General features: G+C 46.8%; 1 protein-coding gene across 5 annotated transcripts in view; it reads left to right on the forward strand.

Moving 5' to 3' along the window:
- PPP2R5D (protein phosphatase 2 regulatory subunit B'delta) overlaps nucleotides 1–16,094 on the forward strand; it is a 32,560-nt gene that overhangs the window by 8,076 nt on the left and 8,390 nt on the right. For 3 of the 5 annotated variants that reach the window (XM_065834117.2, XM_065834119.2, XM_071805802.1), the window contains exons 4-13: nucleotides 719–918; nucleotides 1,309–1,419; nucleotides 3,449–3,541; nucleotides 4,031–4,161; nucleotides 4,613–4,672; nucleotides 5,354–5,462; nucleotides 6,355–6,408; nucleotides 9,202–9,372; nucleotides 11,416–11,543; nucleotides 13,564–13,665. In XM_065834117.2, the coding sequence (XP_065690189.1) occupies nucleotides 719–918; nucleotides 1,309–1,419; nucleotides 3,449–3,541; nucleotides 4,031–4,161; nucleotides 4,613–4,672; nucleotides 5,354–5,462; nucleotides 6,355–6,408; nucleotides 9,202–9,372; nucleotides 11,416–11,543; nucleotides 13,564–13,665 (1,159 nt within the window). The remainder of the gene's footprint in view (nucleotides 1–718; nucleotides 919–1,308; nucleotides 1,420–3,448; nucleotides 3,542–4,030; nucleotides 4,162–4,612; nucleotides 4,673–5,353; nucleotides 5,463–6,354; nucleotides 6,409–9,201; nucleotides 9,373–11,415; nucleotides 11,544–13,563; nucleotides 13,666–16,094) is intronic. The other 2 variants (XM_071805801.1, XM_071805800.1) reach the window with 2 other exon arrangements.

Consider the following 16,094-nt stretch of genomic DNA (forward strand, 5'->3'; position numbering starts at 1 on the left):
ATTGAACTTGTCCACATGAGGGCAATTACCCAGCATTAGCAGTTAGTCTGCATAATGGTGCAATTAAACATGACTTAAGTGTGGACAAGGAGAAAGCATTTGCAGCAGTTACCCAGCCAGACCCATTGCTGACATTACTCACAGCAACAGGCAGTCCTTTTAGAAAAGGCGACTGCCTTGCAGCTCAGCAGGCATTCTGCAAGCAAGAGGTCAGTTTGCCTGATTTGCCTTAGCAGTGTGTAGTTTTCAGTGGCAACATACCAAAAGAGAATACTGTTACTATAGGGCCTCTGCCTCCTTGTCCCCTCTGTTCTGCCCTGCTCTCTGGGAGGAGGGTTAGCCTGCAGTGTCCTCTGCCCAGCTCCCTTTGTGACTGGAGGTTGTCACTGGTCTGTGATGGGAGCTAGTTAAGTCAGTTTTTTTTCCACTGTACCTTGTACTGAGAAGGGATCAATGCTTATCAGATCAGAAACTGCTGCTGTGTTTGAAATTGCCTTATGGGGTAGTGTCTCCAGAGGCTTTGCAATCCCTCTGCCTGCACTGTTCCATCTCCACAGCAGGGGTAACACTGCCTCTTCTCTTCCCCTGCCAGCTCAAGGGGCGTTGTGAGGGGGCAAAGGAAAATGCAGGACAGGGAGCAAACCACACTGATACCTAGGCAAACCAGGATGATGTTCTGCCTATCTCCAAGGACAGATGTCCATACTTTCTCTGACAGATGCTCCTCCACACGAACGAGAAGAGCTTTTCATCCAGAAGCTGCGGCAGTGCTGCGTGCTGTTTGACTTCATCTCTGACCCCCTCAGTGACCTGAAGTTCAAGGAGGTGAAGCGAGCAGGTCTCAATGAGATGGTGGAATACATCACACACAATCGTGATGTTGTTACTGAGGCCATCTATCCTGAAGCTGTTATCATGGTAGGGCGTGGGGCCAGTACACATTTATGTGCCAAAGAAATAGGGGCCGTTTGGAAGCATGTGGGGAGGAAGGGGTAGGGATTTTTCAGAGAGGAGTGTGACCCCAGTCCTACCCATTCCTTTTTATCTGCCCACCCCCAGAAAGAGAAAAAGGAAGTGGGGGGGTGACAGTGCCTGGTGTAGGAAGAGCTGGTAGCTCTTGTCTCTGGCACAGACTGTACTTGTGTAGTTCATACGCATACTGTAACCCTACAATCTGTGCGGAAGGATTTATTTGTGGGCACAGCTATGGAAAATCACAGTGCATTGCTCTGCAGTGAAGGATTTGCTACAGGGAGGACCATTATGAGATGCAGGTATGTCATTCACACACCTTTTCACTCACCTCAGTTTTCAGTGAACCTCTTCCGGACACTCCCTCCATCATCCAACCCGACAGGTGCAGAGTTTGACCCTGAGGAAGATGAGCCTACATTAGAGGCTGCCTGGCCGCACCTTCAGGTGAGGAGGTGTGGGGGATATAGGTCTGGTGAATTTATCTCCAGGAAGTTGAGAGTCCATGTGATGCTGGAGCTTGCCAGCCCTGCTACTGGCTGCTCCCCCAGCATGCAGGGATTGCTGGTGTGGGGATGAGGAAAGATCAGGCCTGCCAGCCATGGGTCAGAGGTGGCCTGTAGGCAACATAAACAGGCTGATGCCTGTGTTCAGCAGTCACTTGCAATGGCTGTAGTCCCATGTGGCCTTGAGGTAGGCTAGGAGTGAACACTTTATTGGTGATGAGGAAGTTGTGCCGTATTGCCTGTGTAAGAAATTATTCCCAGCAGTGTTAATGTCCTTCCTGAAGGCTCTTCTTCCTCTGTGCTTCAGCAGCTTTGGACACAACACTCCTGCCTGCTTTGGCAATCCTCTCCTTGCCCAGCTCCCTGGGAGGCACAAGGAGGAAGAGGGACTGCTTGGTGCCAAAGCAAAGCCTGTGCTGGCACCCGCTAGCGTGTCTCCTGTATAGAATCCTAGAATAATTTTTAGTGGAAAAGACCTTTAAGATCACCGAGTCCAACCATTAACCCAACACTGACAAGTCCACCACTAAACCATATCCCTAAGAACCTCATCTGCATGTCTTTTAGAAACCTCCAGGGATGGCAACTCCACCACTTCCCTGGGCAGCCTGTTCCAATGCTTGACAACCCTTTCTGTGATTTTTTTTTTTTCTAATATCCAATCTAAACCTTCCCTGGCATGACTTGAGGCCATTTCCTCTCATCCTATTGCTTGGTACTTGGGACAAGAGTCTGGGTGTATGCTGGGTGTAATTCAGCTGGAGGAAGGGAACCAATGATCTTTTCATTAGGCTATTTGTCTGGGAAAATAGACTTTCAGACAATCTAGGTGGAAATGGTTATGAAAGCAACAGTGAGCATGGTTTAGCAGAGCTCAGCAGTGGAAGTTGGGAGGTAAACTTAGGGGGGTCTCCCCAGGAACTTGCACAGGGACACGTTGTCAAGCAGAAAAAGGCAGAGCAAGAGCCAGGCACTGCAGAGTGAAGCAGAAAATACCGAGAGGAAATAAGGTGCAGTTCTGCAGCAGTGGTTAATCACTTCTCACTGCTGCAGTTGACATAAGGATGTGAGCATCAACAGAAGCAGTGTTTCCACAGCACCAGAATGCTATGAATGCCAGGAAGCATTTGTTTCTCAGAGTTAAGTCCGCAGCAGCCAGCATGGATTTGTGGCAAGTGTGTGCTGAGTTTCTTGGTCATCACCTCAGTTTTTTTCTGTGGTGCTGTCCTTGGCAGCTGGGCCTTGGCAGTGGGTGGGTGGCCCCATAGCTCCTTCAACTCCTGAATCAGACCTTTGGGTTGCAGCAATCATGTCTGGCCTAGTGTCCCTCAGAACTACTACTCAGGGTCAGCTTAGGAACAGACTTATGCTTCTAGGAGCACAACAGGACCAGAAGTTGCTGTTTCAGTACTGACAGCCTTCTTAAAGCAAGTGGCCCTTTGTTGTCCAGGTGGGACAACGTGTAGCTCGTGTGGCTTAGCAGGTCCAAGCCAATCTGGAGTCAATTTGCAGGATGCAGAGGACACAATTTGTTTTCCTGGGTTCCATTTCATTTCTCTGCTTCTTCCTTGCTGTGTTTCAGGGGCTTCTTCCAATGAAGCCTGAGCCTTTACCACCTCCTCTGGAGGTTTCCCTTTACTGTAGAGACGTGGGCTGAAGAAGGGAGAATATCTTCCCAGGCCAAGTATCTTCATCTGAGTAGGTGGCTGTTGTCTTTGGTGAGACCTGACATGAGGAGACCTCATGCAGACTCAGGCCTTTATGTGCCACCATCCTCTTGCCCATCAGAGCTGAGCTGATCCCACTGGGTGGGGAAATGCAGCTTGCTTTGTTTTCTTTGCTCCACTTCAGGCTTCTTGGCCTTTCCCAGAATCCTTAAGGAGAAGGAAAACTTTTAAAATCTGAAGTAAACACTGGTGAGCGGATGGGGAGGGTGTATTTCTAAGTGATCTCTCTTTCTCCCCCCATAGCTGGTGTATGAGTTCTTCCTCCGGTTTCTGGAATCACCTGACTTTCAACCAAACATAGCCAAGAAATACATTGACCAGAAGTTTGTGCTATCTGTAAGTAATTGTTTCCCCTGCCACTGTGCACCACCTTTATGAAGGACATGAAGCAGATTTTTGGTTGAGGTGTTATGCAAACAGTCTGGCTTTGTCAGCAGGTACTTGGTGATGTGGGGTTTCTTTTTTACTTTGTCTAGTCTGGAATAAGTAGCCAGAATTCTCTGTGTGGGGTGAGAGTGTGTGCAAGCAGTAGTCCCTGGAATCCATCACGCACTGTACAGGTGGAGAGGGGCACTGGGGGCCTTGCAGGAGAAATCCAGGGACATGCAGCTGTGTAGAATGTGCAGGCAAAAGAAGTGCTCGATGGTTCCAGCTTGTGTCTAAGAGGCTGCATGTTTCAGGGAAGCAATTGCTGTGCTCAGGATGCTGAAGGCGTCACTCAACTGAAAGAGCCACTTTTGCTTAACAGAAGCAGTACTCAGTGTTGCTGGTAGCTTTGTCCAGACAGGCAGTATGCAGACACTGACTGAATTTCTCTCCCCACAGCTGCTGGATCTCTTTGACAGTGAAGACCCCAGAGAACGAGACTTCCTAAAGACTATTCTCCACAGGATCTATGGGAAGTTCCTGGGTCTGCGAGCGTATGTGAGGCGGCAGATCAACAATATATTTTACAGGTGAGATGTTTCTTACTGCCACTGGCCTAGTGAGTGAGTGGGACAATCCTGTGAGATAAATTTGGGACACTGGGCTGTGATTCCCTCTGATCCAAACTGTGATTAGCTAATTGACTCAGTTATGTCACACTACTTTGATAGGGATAGCATTCATCTCTGCTTAGGAGCTGTGATGGTGTGAGAGTTGTCTTCAGCACATATAGCAAATGTTGGAACCTGTGAGCTTTAGCTGATCTGGAGGTCATGAATTTATTTGCATTATCTCTTACATCTTGCCCTGTCATCTTGGAGGTCATGAATTTATTTGCATTATCTCTTACATCTTGCCCTGTCATCTTGGAGTTTTGTTATTTGCTAGGAAACTCTCTGCCTCCAGTGTTTTTCCTTCCTTTTGCCTATCAAACTATATCCAGCACTTGGCAATGACCTGTCATTCTTCTTTCCTCTTTAGGTTCATCTATGAAACAGAACACCACAATGGGATTGCAGAGCTGCTGGAGATCCTGGGAAGGTAAGGTCATTTTGAAAGTCCCAGAGGGTCCATAGTGAGTGAGACCTCCCAGGTCAGTGTGCTGCGTGAGCTGGCAGTGCCTTCCTTCAGCAGTTCTTGCAGGAGCCACCTCTTCTAGAGTATCTCAGTCTGATTGAAGGACACGGTGAAAGTACTCTCCAGCCTGCTGATAAATGCCGTGGTAACCTTCTCCTCTCTGGATTTGTCTCCTGTTCAAGTCCAGTCACGCTTGCTGTCTTGTCTCAGTAGGCAGTAAAAGAGAAGAGCTCCTCACAGCCCTGAGAAGCCTTAGCAGTGGACAGCCTACTCCATGGCTTCAGCTGCCCTTCTGTTTGCAGCCCTCTGTTGTGCCACCATCCTCCTGTTCTATGAAGTACAAACCTCAAGGACTGGCTGCCTCTGTCCTGGCCTTCCCCAGAGCTTCTGCTTAAGTGTGTGTGGGCTCAGCCTGGCACAGGACAGAGCAGAGGCCCCATCAGAGACGTTTCTGTGCCATGCCTGCTGAGGAAGCACTCTTGCTGAGCCTGGTATGCAGGCTGGGCCCCAGCAACCGTGCTGCTTCTGGTGGGTGCTTTCTCAAGTGACTAATGGGAGCTAGGGCAAGCCACTGTTTCTCTTGAGGTGAGAGATACTATGTTTCTGCTGGGTAAAGGTGTTAATGAGACTCTTGTTTCTTTTCAGCATAATCAATGGGTTTGCTTTGCCTCTGAAGGAAGAGCACAAGATGTTTCTCATCAGGGTCTTGTTACCACTACACAAGGTGAAGTCTCTTAGTGTCTACCACCCACAGGTGAGAAGTGCTTCAAGTTCCCAGAGTAGATCGTGATTCTTGCAAAAGCCATTGTTCAGGCTTGCTTATAGCTGTTCACCAAGCTCCATGACTGTGTTGTACAGAGTTCTTGCTGTGAGATGTTTTGGACTCTGCGTTACTCCCTTGTTGTGGTGATTTGTCCCAGCCTTGTGGTGCCTGGGCGTGTATGTACATGTGTGTTTTTTGCCACTAGCTGACAGGAGGGTGGCCTGCTTTGCCTTTCTGTGCTGGAAGTTTGTGAAATATTTGGGCCCTGCTGAAAATGGAGTGATAAAATTCCCAGCTGCAGCCATCAGCTTGTGTGTGTGTTGTGTCAAGTTAGTCACCACTGAGATATGTGGAGAAATCAGTGTGTTGAACAGCTAGGCTGGGATAGAGATTAATTTCTTGCAATATAGAATATGTAATAGAAGAGCAGAGAAGATCAGGACTCGGGCTAGGAAGTGAAAAGGTATGGGTGCTCAGCAGTGATGTCTGTTCTCTCAGCCTTGTTTTTATGGGGCAAGGCTTTAGGATAGTCAGGTTTGTTCCTTCGCAGGTGTGCACTGGTGCTTGCACTTGCATGTATTAGCTGCAGACTGCACTAGGCGGCTCGAGTTTTATCCTTTATTCTGCACGAATATCCTGAGCTCAGGCCCTGCCTGCCTGGTCTTAGAGTCTTCACCTGCCATCAGAAAAACTGGATTCATTTGGAACTGCAACTGTCTGCTCATCACACCTACTGTGTAGGACATGATGTGACTTCCAGCTTAGGGTGATGGTGGCACTTAAATCTCTGGTACACTTGAGGAAGCTCTAATCTTGCCATGTTTTTGTTGTTGTGTGTGGTTTTTTTTGGTTGTTTTTCTTTTGTGTTTTTTTTTCCCTACAGTTGGCGTACTGTGTTGTACAGTTCTTGGAGAAAGACAGCAGCTTGACAGAGCCAGTGAGTAACCTTGCTTAATCTCTGTGTGTCAGTCAAGTCCCAAAAAGCTTAATGGCTTCCTTAGAGTACAGCAAGGGTGAAAAAAGGTTAGAGAGGCTGGGAGTCAACTGGATTGCTTACTGGGTTTGCCTGGTATCTTGTGGGCAGAAAGGGCTGTGGTCTTCATGTGTAAGCCTTTAGCATCCTCTCCTGAAAGCTTCAGGAAAGTAGGCTATAGTCTTCCTTTGTGCTTCAGTTCTTGGTATAGCAGAAGGGACACTATATCAAGCTGTCCGAAAAGGCAGGGATTTCTGCTGGTGACAGATGCTGCAGAGACAAAACACATGACTATCTGATATATGATGGAACCAGGTGTGAGCTCCCAATGGCCCTGAAATAGTAAGAGTTCACTCCAGACTGCCAGAGTTGGCTGAAAAACTTGGGGGATGAGGTTAGGAAGCTAGGACACAAAGGTCTACTGAGACAAGCCCCTGTTTTGTAATGAAAGTATTCTCCTTTGTGCTGTGGCATCAGTTTACTACCTCCATAGTGTTAAGTCACACTGTAGATGCATTTGCCTTCAGGATGTAGCACTGGAAAACAGGAGGTTCTAAAACGTGTGAGCAGTGTAGATGGACATCTGACATATTCCAGTTACTGGCTGCACAGACCTGCAGTGTTAACTGGGCTATATGCCAGCTTGGCAGAGGGTGCAGCAGAAAAGTGTTTCTCCACCCACTGCAGGACAGGAAATGTCTTCTACAGAGCTGAGCTTCACAGTCTCAAAACAGCAGATGCCCAAAGAACGTGTACTTGTGTCACTGTAGCAGGGAACACCAGAAAGTGTGAGCATTTTAATGAGTAACGCTATCTGAGGTTGTTCTGTTCTCTGGTTGGAGTGTGTGTCTCTGTGGTGGGCCTGACTGCTCAATGGAAGCTGGTCAGCTGTTGTCAGCTTTCTGACTTCTCAGCTGTGACACCAGCAGTGCCAAAGCAGATTTTCTAGCTTTTCCTCTAAATGTGGGTCCTCCATTTCCTGTGTTCCCAAAAGCCTGCTCCAGAACTAACTGCGTAAAGTAGCTTCCTGATCATGCTGAGTACTTCCTGTGGCTGACATCCAGCCCAGCAGCCTCCTGCCAAAGCACTTACTGTCGGGTGAGGGAAAAGAAAGAAATAGAAATCTGTCAAAATTTCCAGGATTCAATTTTGCAGGTTGTTCAAATAGGAAAGCTCCATAGCTCATCACTGCTTCCTGGGTAGTGGGTTAGTGGCACCTGGATTAGAGATCCAGATCTGGTTTGGTGTTTGTGGAAAGCTGTGGGATGACCCAGTTTTATTACCTTCAGTGGATGTTGCATTGAGTCTAAACCAGACATACCGTGGCCGTATTGCCACAGGTTGTGTCCTGTTGAAGCATTCTGCTTGTGAAGGTTTTGAATAAGACTCCTGAGATTATTTGGGTTGTTGAAGTCTTGAAGAATTACAGGCCTTGTGCATCAGCAAGGCTCTGAATGCACTAGGAGACATTGCCACCATTGCCAGATCACTCACTAGGTCCACACTCAGAGCTGGCCTTCCAGAAGCTTGCTCAGCAAGGCTTGACATGGTAACTCTTGCATTAACAGCAGTCTGAATGACTGCTAGGTGAGCAAGGCTTCAGATGTTCTTAGTAATAGCAAAGACACACCTTGCACCACCTTAGCTGTAGGAGAAATTATGTCTGAGTCACTGAAGCTAACTCTTGCCTGAATGGCAGACCCGAGTAATGACAAACACTGAGGATACCGAACTGTTGGCTTCTTGAACCTTGAGTTGGTGGAAACATAATGCTCAGATGTTTCTAATCTTGATGTTGCATTACCCACTACTTGTCTCTCCACTGCTGTGAACTTCCTTTCCAGTGCTGGCTTCAGGATCAGGTGCTGAAGTACACAGAGTTTTAAAGAGCAACTACTACTGCTACTGTGTGTGGATTTAGTGTCCACAGAATTAGCATTTCTGTAAATGCCATACCAATGGCTCCAACAAAGTAAAGGTCTGCAGGATCTTGGATCCTGCCTTTGACCATGTCTAGAAGCAGATGAGTAGGAAAGGAAGCAGTATTAAAAATCAATAAATATAATCAAGTGGGGTATAGCCCCTCCCCTAGTATACTCTTCCAGGACCTTGCAAGCAATAATTTACTCAACCAGAAGTTGCATTTGCGTTGTTATATTTAATTATCACCATTAGGTGTAAACTCCATAAATTTGTCTACTCCCTTCTGGAGTCTGTTTGGACTTAGAGTTTCCACAAAGTCTTGCAAGAATGAGCTCCATAATCCAATTACTTTTGTGTGAAATGGTACTTCCTTTTGCATGTCCCAAACCCATCCATTGCGTTATTTATTGATTGTTCCCTGGTGTTCAAGCTCTGCAGTGTATTGAATAATGATTTCTCAGTGCCCTTCTCCATATAGTTTCCAGGTTTATTAGTTGATCTTCCATGGTTGCTCTGCACCTTCTGCTGGTCCCTGCCCACTCTGTTTTGAGCCTTTCTTGTTAAACTGTGTTTGGGGAAAAAGTGTGTCTAAGCTTTGTGCTTGTAGCACAGAATCGTAGCAGCCTGTGCAGTGCTGGGTGTCTTGTGTGTGACCTGACAGAATTTGGGCTTCTCTTTCTTCCTCGGTCTCCCACTTTCACCCTGACTTTCTGATAAAGTATCTTCTGTTACTCCCTGCCCTCTGCTGTTGTGACCAAACCTTTAAAAAATTATTTCACAGCTGGTGTTAACTTTTAGCCTCTAACATTGTCTCTGTATACCCTCCCCACTCAGGTGATTGTGGGCTTGCTGAAGTTCTGGCCGAAAACTCACAGTCCCAAGGAGGTGATGTTTTTAAATGAGCTGGAGGAGATCCTGGACGTGATTGAGCCATCTGAGTTTGTGAAAGTTATGGAGCCTTTGTTCAGGCAGTTGGCCAAGTGTGTTTCCAGCCCACACTTCCAGGTGGGTTGTAGCCCAGGGAGGGGATAGGACACTGGCTTGTAACCCATTTGGCATGTGAGGGTGACACCACAGCTTTTGGGCTTGTCTTTGTGGCACATAGAGGTGTGACCAGGGTGAGTATTGGGATGACATGTGGTGGGAGGCTGTGAGAGCCCTCACCACAGAGCAAGTGCATCCAAAGAGAAGACAAAAGCGGATTCGTGGACCTCCTCCTGCTGCACTGGGCTATTCAGCACAATGTAGTGCAGTGGGCTGGAGCTGGAGCAGAGGTGCTCTGCCACCTCCTGTTGTGTCTAGCAAACATAGAGGAGACCACTCCAGTGTCACGCTGTTGCAGTAAAACCAAACTGGCTGCAGTATTGGAGGGGGGGCAACCAAAGAGACAGTGTGCAGAGAAGGGACTTAGTATTATTCTGGTGTAGGTGGTAAAGAGTGAGGTACACTGAAAAAGTGCTAGAGTCTGCTGCTTTCTTGTTCCCACCAAAGGGAAGCTGGCTGTAGTGCCAGGCTAAAACTATCTCTGTGGCTGGTAGTCTTAAGGTTTTAAAAGTCCAGGATGGTAGGACCTGCTAGTAGCTTCTAGGAGGTGTTCTTGGCTCATTGGTTTAGGTTGCCATGAAGGGTAAGTGCCCAGGAAGAAGACAGCTTGCTGGTGAAACACATGGCTGGCCCAGGTATGGGTGGGTTGTTAAATAGTGACGTAGCACTCCCCCAGAGTGAGCATGAGTGCACAGTGAGGCAGACTGCTTCAGTCTGTCTTTTGCTACAGAGAGGTACAAAGTCATGTGTTTACAAAACAAAAATGAAGTCAGTCTGGGTCATGTGTGTGTGTAAAAGATCACCCTTTCCTGGAAAGGACTGGGGGAGCTTGATGGAAACAAGATGGACATGCGTTACTGGTGTGGCGATGAGAACCAAAGGATTAATGTGACCTTTGGCGTGGAAGGGACTACCACAGGCAGCTAAGGAGCTTGAGTAAAGTAGGGTAAATGCTGGAGGAAAGGCATCTTGTACTTGATAGCAGCCCTCATCTGCTGCCAGCTTTTTGAAAAACAAGACTGAAAAATCTGGAAAAGGTACAAACAGCCTTAGAAAATTAACCCCAAAGGTGTCAAGTGCAGTCAGGCTGAACAGTCTTAGTGTCTACAGTTTGAGAGCAAAAATAGGAATAGACTTCTAGGTAAGGCTGAACACCTTGGTAGGGGGAGAGTTTTCTCTGAGTGGATTGTGTGTTAATCTACCAGACAAAGGCTTAATAAGATCTGATAGCTGGAAACAAAAGCTAGGTAAGTGAACATGAAGCGAATTTCACTTTGTTTACTTGTGTGGAACAATTTGTTGATGGGATATAGTGAGTTCTTCATCATCTGAAATATAAAACAGACTGGATGTCTCTCTCCCTAGGTTTTTAAGCCATTAGCTAGTGCTAAGACCATGGATTAGCATTGCCCAGATTTTTGGTTAAATATGAAGAATTGTGATTGAGTCTATCACTATGTGGAAACTTGTTAGACTCGTTTGTCTTGTCAGAGCAGGATGGCTGCCCTAACATTTTTCGTGTTTTCACCCTTACTAAATTAGGGGGATGAATTGTTGGCCTGGTGGCTGAAGCACCCTCCAAAGCCCAGAGGGTATTTGTTGTGGGTAACAGCAGGGAGGAATGGAGCTTTACAGAGGACAGTCTGAGGAAATTAAGGTGGCTTGGAGCTAGTCTGAGCTGGAACCTGGAGTGAATGATATTACTGTCCTCAGGTCTTGTATATCAGTATATTGATGGTAGGCTTACGTAGTCAAGAACATGAGGTTTTCCCCGGGAAAGTGAGGCATCTTTAGCAGAGCCTAATGGAAAGAAGTCTGGGTGGCCGGGACAAATGGCCTTGTGGAAGCTGGAGAAGTTCAACCCTGCTGCCCACGGTGTGGGGAACCATTTGCTCCTGAGCTGGGTGGTGGCAAGCTCTGGTCTCAGCACTGCACGGTTTACGTGTGCACCACAGGTGTTACTGGCAGGAGCGTCTCCAAGGATGGCTTTCTCTCCCGCTGCAGGTGGCAGAGCGAGCACTGTACTATTGGAACAACGAATATATCATGAGCCTGATCAGCGATAACGCAGCCAAAATTCTCCCGATCATGTTTCCAGCACTCTACAAGAACTCCAAGAGTCACTGGAACAAGTAGGTCTTTACGCATGCCCTAGCACTTGCTGCACATGCAGGATTGCTTGACTTAGTAGCAATCTTGGGGCGTGCTGCTGCACTGCAATGATGCACAGCACTTGGTGACACCAGGCGCCGAGCCAGAGTGGTTGTTCGTAGTATCAACATGGAAAAGTGCCACACTGGCCCACTTCTGCGAGGGGTCAGGTGTCTGCAGTGACCCACCATGGGGTCGTCGAGTCTACGCAGAGTTTGATACCTGCATATCACTAATGCTGCAGGTCTCTTGGAGGTTTTCCAGCCTACACCTGGCTGCTTGTTAGCATATATCACACAGATGCTCTCCGTGACCAGAGATGCTGGCTAATGCAGTGCCTGACTCCGTGAGTTCAGGAAGAATGGAGAAAGTAGAACTGAGCAGAAGTCCCATGTCAAATTATTGCACCCTGTGTCTGATTCCTCAATACTAGTCTGTTTTGTGGTTCTCCCATTAACTTCCTGCTCACCTTTCTTCTGACTTTTTTACATGCTTAACTGAAGTTGTAAAACTCACTTCCTTTTAATAAATCAGCTAAAAATATTCAGTCCACAGCTGAGATCCTAAAGTCTTCCAGCAAAAAAAAAAACACAAGAGACAAAAAAAAAGTAATCTTCCCCTATTCTGGAGGGTGGAAAGAGAGCAAAATAATTCTAGGGAGGCTGGGGAAGTCCAGGGCTTAGGAGTATACTGCAAAAGACAGGTTTCTCAGGTGGAACTTGTTTTAAGAGAGCTCCCCACTGGTCTGCTGTTTGACTGCTCCCATCTCTTCATTGCATCAGGAAGCATGAGCCTGAGCCACCACTCAAGGTTGCTTTAAAGACTGGGGTAGGTATGAATGCATACCAATGTCCAGATACACATGCACCCCAGCAGGCACACACATGTGCAGATGGGCACATACATGCATGCACACGCACATAGGATGTGTGTGTAGATATGCATGTGTTCATGCAGACAGATGTGCACAGACACACTCTCACCCGCTATTACTGCCTCTCCTGATTAGAGCTCAGAAAAGGAGTTTTATTTTCTTGTCTGAAACCCCTCACCAGTTCTGTTTCCTTCTTGCACCAGTCAAGATTCATGATGCTGCTGTTTGCCGCCTTGTCTCTTTCCCAGTGGTATGGCAGAAGTGCTGAAGTATTCTCTTATTTCTCTTTGTTTTAGCACTAACCGTATCTTCTTGAGGCAGGTTGAGTACATCTGATTCTCCTCTTCCTTCCTGTAGTTCACCTGCTCCAACCCTTTGTTAGACAGCCTGCATAAATCCACTGGGGCTATAGCTCTCTTCTTTATTCCAGCTGTAGAGCTGGGGAGGCACAGATCTCAGTCCTTTGAGTCTCTCATATTTTGCTTCTAGGTCACGTATTTCAAAGACAGCTTCAATAGTTGTATTTATTCTCTGGGAGAGTCCTTGTCCTAAGAGAGAGCTCACACACAGTTCAACCTATCCATAAATTGCTGACATGAAGTCTTCTTTTCTCCTGTAATATTCTTTGTGCTAGTTCTCATCTCTGCAGGGCTGCTGAATGTCAGTGTTTTGGGCAGCTCAGTGACTGAACGCTGGGCAGCCCAAAAATATCGTTGTGTATATGGAAGGTGAACTGTGGGATGCACTAAAGGTAGATTAGGTGAATTCGCCTTGAGAACAGCCCTGAGCAGCTCCCTAGCACCCTTCATTTCCAGTTTCTGTCTACAAGAAATAAACACATGAATACTTATTTCTGCACTCATTAGTCTGACCACAGTCAAAGCAGACCTGTTCCAGTGGTCTTCTCTTTCTTCTCCATCTCTTTCTCCCTGTGTGATAGTTTTGTGTATGTGGAGGGGATTCTTCTATGCTAAGAGCTGAGACTGTGTGTAGATCTTTTGTCACATTGCTGTGGTTTATGAGTTGCTGCTGCTGTTAGCTCTAGTCTATGCTGCTGGAGCTATCACAGGGCTGAGAGCCTGGAGGGTACGACCACAACTTGTTCTCCTTTCCCCATTTCTTTGCAGGACAATCCATGGGCTGATCTACAATGCACTGAAGCTGTTCATGGAGATGAATCAAAAGCTTTTTGATGACTGCACACAGCAATACAAGGCAGAGAAACAGAAGTGAGTAAGAGGGTCTTGCCAAGTAACTTGAGCTCCTCCTGGAGTCTCCTTTTGGGTACAGTAACAGATGATACGTGTCAGTAGGCAGAGGGGAAAGGTAGTACAAATAATTTTGTCAAAAAGTAGGATTCCTCAGCAATAACTGTGTGTAGGGATGAGAAGAGGTAAAATGTGTGCCCTTATAAAAATCCTTTCAGTTCTACTGAAGCAGGTAGTGTGGAAAAGAGTGGCAGAATTTGCTGAGTCATGAGGAAATAAATTGCAGTGTAGAGGATACTCACCTTTCAGAGTTGCTTATACTCTGCCTTGGAAATATTTACTGGTTTCTTTATGTTGTAGTGATGCCAGTGGAATTCTGTTGCTTTAGAAAGATTTTTCTGAAGAGCTTTGCTGCAGTGGACATAACGCATCTTTCATGCCACAGGATGCTTTCAATTTTCCAGTAATAAAGATGGAATAATATCTGGAATTTCAGAGAGCAAATGGTGGGAATAAAATCTTAGTTCAGCAAATACCTATGTGACAATGTTGTAAAAAGAAAAAAGAACATTTTTTTTTCTTTCCTTGTGCTGGTTTTGGTGCTTGTATGACCTGTCTTGATGAGCTGAGTCAGTTCAGTAAGCTAGAAGAAAACTTTTTCTTTTTTTTTTCTTGGGTCTGTTTTCTGCTGACTTAGTGACATAAGATAGTGCTTCTCATTCCTGGGTGAGCCAGGGCTGCCACAGAGGTGGCAGTGAGGAGAGCAGGACTAACGCTGCTGGCAATGGGGAGTTTGTGGATACATCCAGTTGTTTTGTGAAAGAGTAATAAATAACAAAGTTGAAATACGAATCAGAGCTTGAGGTTGGTTAACCTGCATAAGGAGAAATTAAGGTTTTGTTAGCATCCAAATTGAGAGCAAACAAGATTTTTTTTTTTTTTTTTTCCTATTCTGGGGCATTTGTGAAGCCAACAAGTGTCTGCACGTATATTTTAAGTCACGGTGACAGTACATTTACTACGAGATCTACCTGGTGTTTTCCACCAGGACATTTTTGTACCTGTTTAGCTTCTACACATGCTGACCTGCTGAAGGTGACTGATCCCATTATTGGTGTGTGGATGGTGGAGCATTGCTCTGGAAAAGGTCAACAAAGCAGCTTAGACCTGTGCAAGAACTGGATGGGTAGAGCTGTGCTGTTTTCTGTTCATGTTAAATGACAATTTTTTTCCCTAGTGCCCCTCTGCCTAATCACAGAATGTCCTGAGTTGGAAAGGACCCACAAGGATCAAGTCCAACTCCTGTCCCTGCATAGGACAACCCCACAGTTCACACCATGTGAAGGTGTTGTCCAGTCTCTTCTTGAACACTATCAGGCTTGGGGCTGTGACTCCTCCCTGGGGAGCCTGTTCCAGCGCTCCACCACCCTCTGGGTGAAGAACCTTTTCCTAATGTCCAACCTGAACCTCCTCTGGCACATCTTCCTGCCATTCCCTTGGGTTCTGTCATTGGTCACCAGAGAGAAGAGATTGGCACCTTCTCCTCCTCCCCTTGGGAGGAAGCTGTAGCCATGATGAGGTATGTCCTTAGTCTCCTCCAGGCTGAACAAACCAAGTGACTTTAGCTGCTCCTCATACGGCTTCTCCTCTAAACCCTTTACCAACTTCATAGCTCTCTTCTGGACACTCTCTAGTAGCTTAATATCTTTTTTTATCCTGTGGCTCCCAGAACTGCACACAGTGCTCCAGGTGAGGCCGCACCAGTGCAGAGCAGAGCAGGACAGTCACCCCCCTCGCCCGGCTGGCAATGCTGTACTTGATGCACCCAGGACATGGTTGCCCTCTTGGCTGCCAGGGCACACTGTTGGCTCATGTTCAACTTGGTGTCAACTAGAACCCCTAGATCCCTCTCTATAGAGCTGCTCTCCAGCATCTCGTCCCCCCACACAGCCAGGGCTGCCGTGTCCCAAGTGCAAAATCCAGCACTTGCCCTTGTTGAATTTAATGCAGTTGGTGATTGCCCAGTTCTCCAGTTTGTCGAGATCCCTCTGCAGGGCCTCTCTGCCCTCAAGAGTGTCAACAGCTCCTCCCAATTTTGTGTCATCAGCGAAGTAGTAGTATTCCCTCAAGTCCTATGTCCAAATCATTTATGAAGACATTGAAGAGCGCTGGCCCTAAGACGGATCCCTGCAGAACCCCACTAGTGACTGGTCGCCAGCCCAACATAACCCCATTTACTGAACCCTTTGAGCCCAGCCCGTCAGCCAATTGCTCACCCACTACATTGTGTGTTTACCCAGCTGTGTGCTGGATATCTTGTCCAAGAGGATACTGTGAGAGACAGTATCAAAGGCTTTACTGAAATCCAAAAAGATCATGTTGACAGGCTTCCCTTGGTTGACTAGGTGTGTAACCTTGTCGTAGAAAGAAATTAAGTTTGTTATATAGGA

The sequence above is a fragment of the Patagioenas fasciata genome, chromosome 3 (assembly GCF_037038585.1).
Source record: "Patagioenas fasciata isolate bPatFas1 chromosome 3, bPatFas1.hap1, whole genome shotgun sequence".
NCBI lineage: Eukaryota > Metazoa > Chordata > Aves > Columbiformes > Columbidae > Patagioenas > Patagioenas fasciata.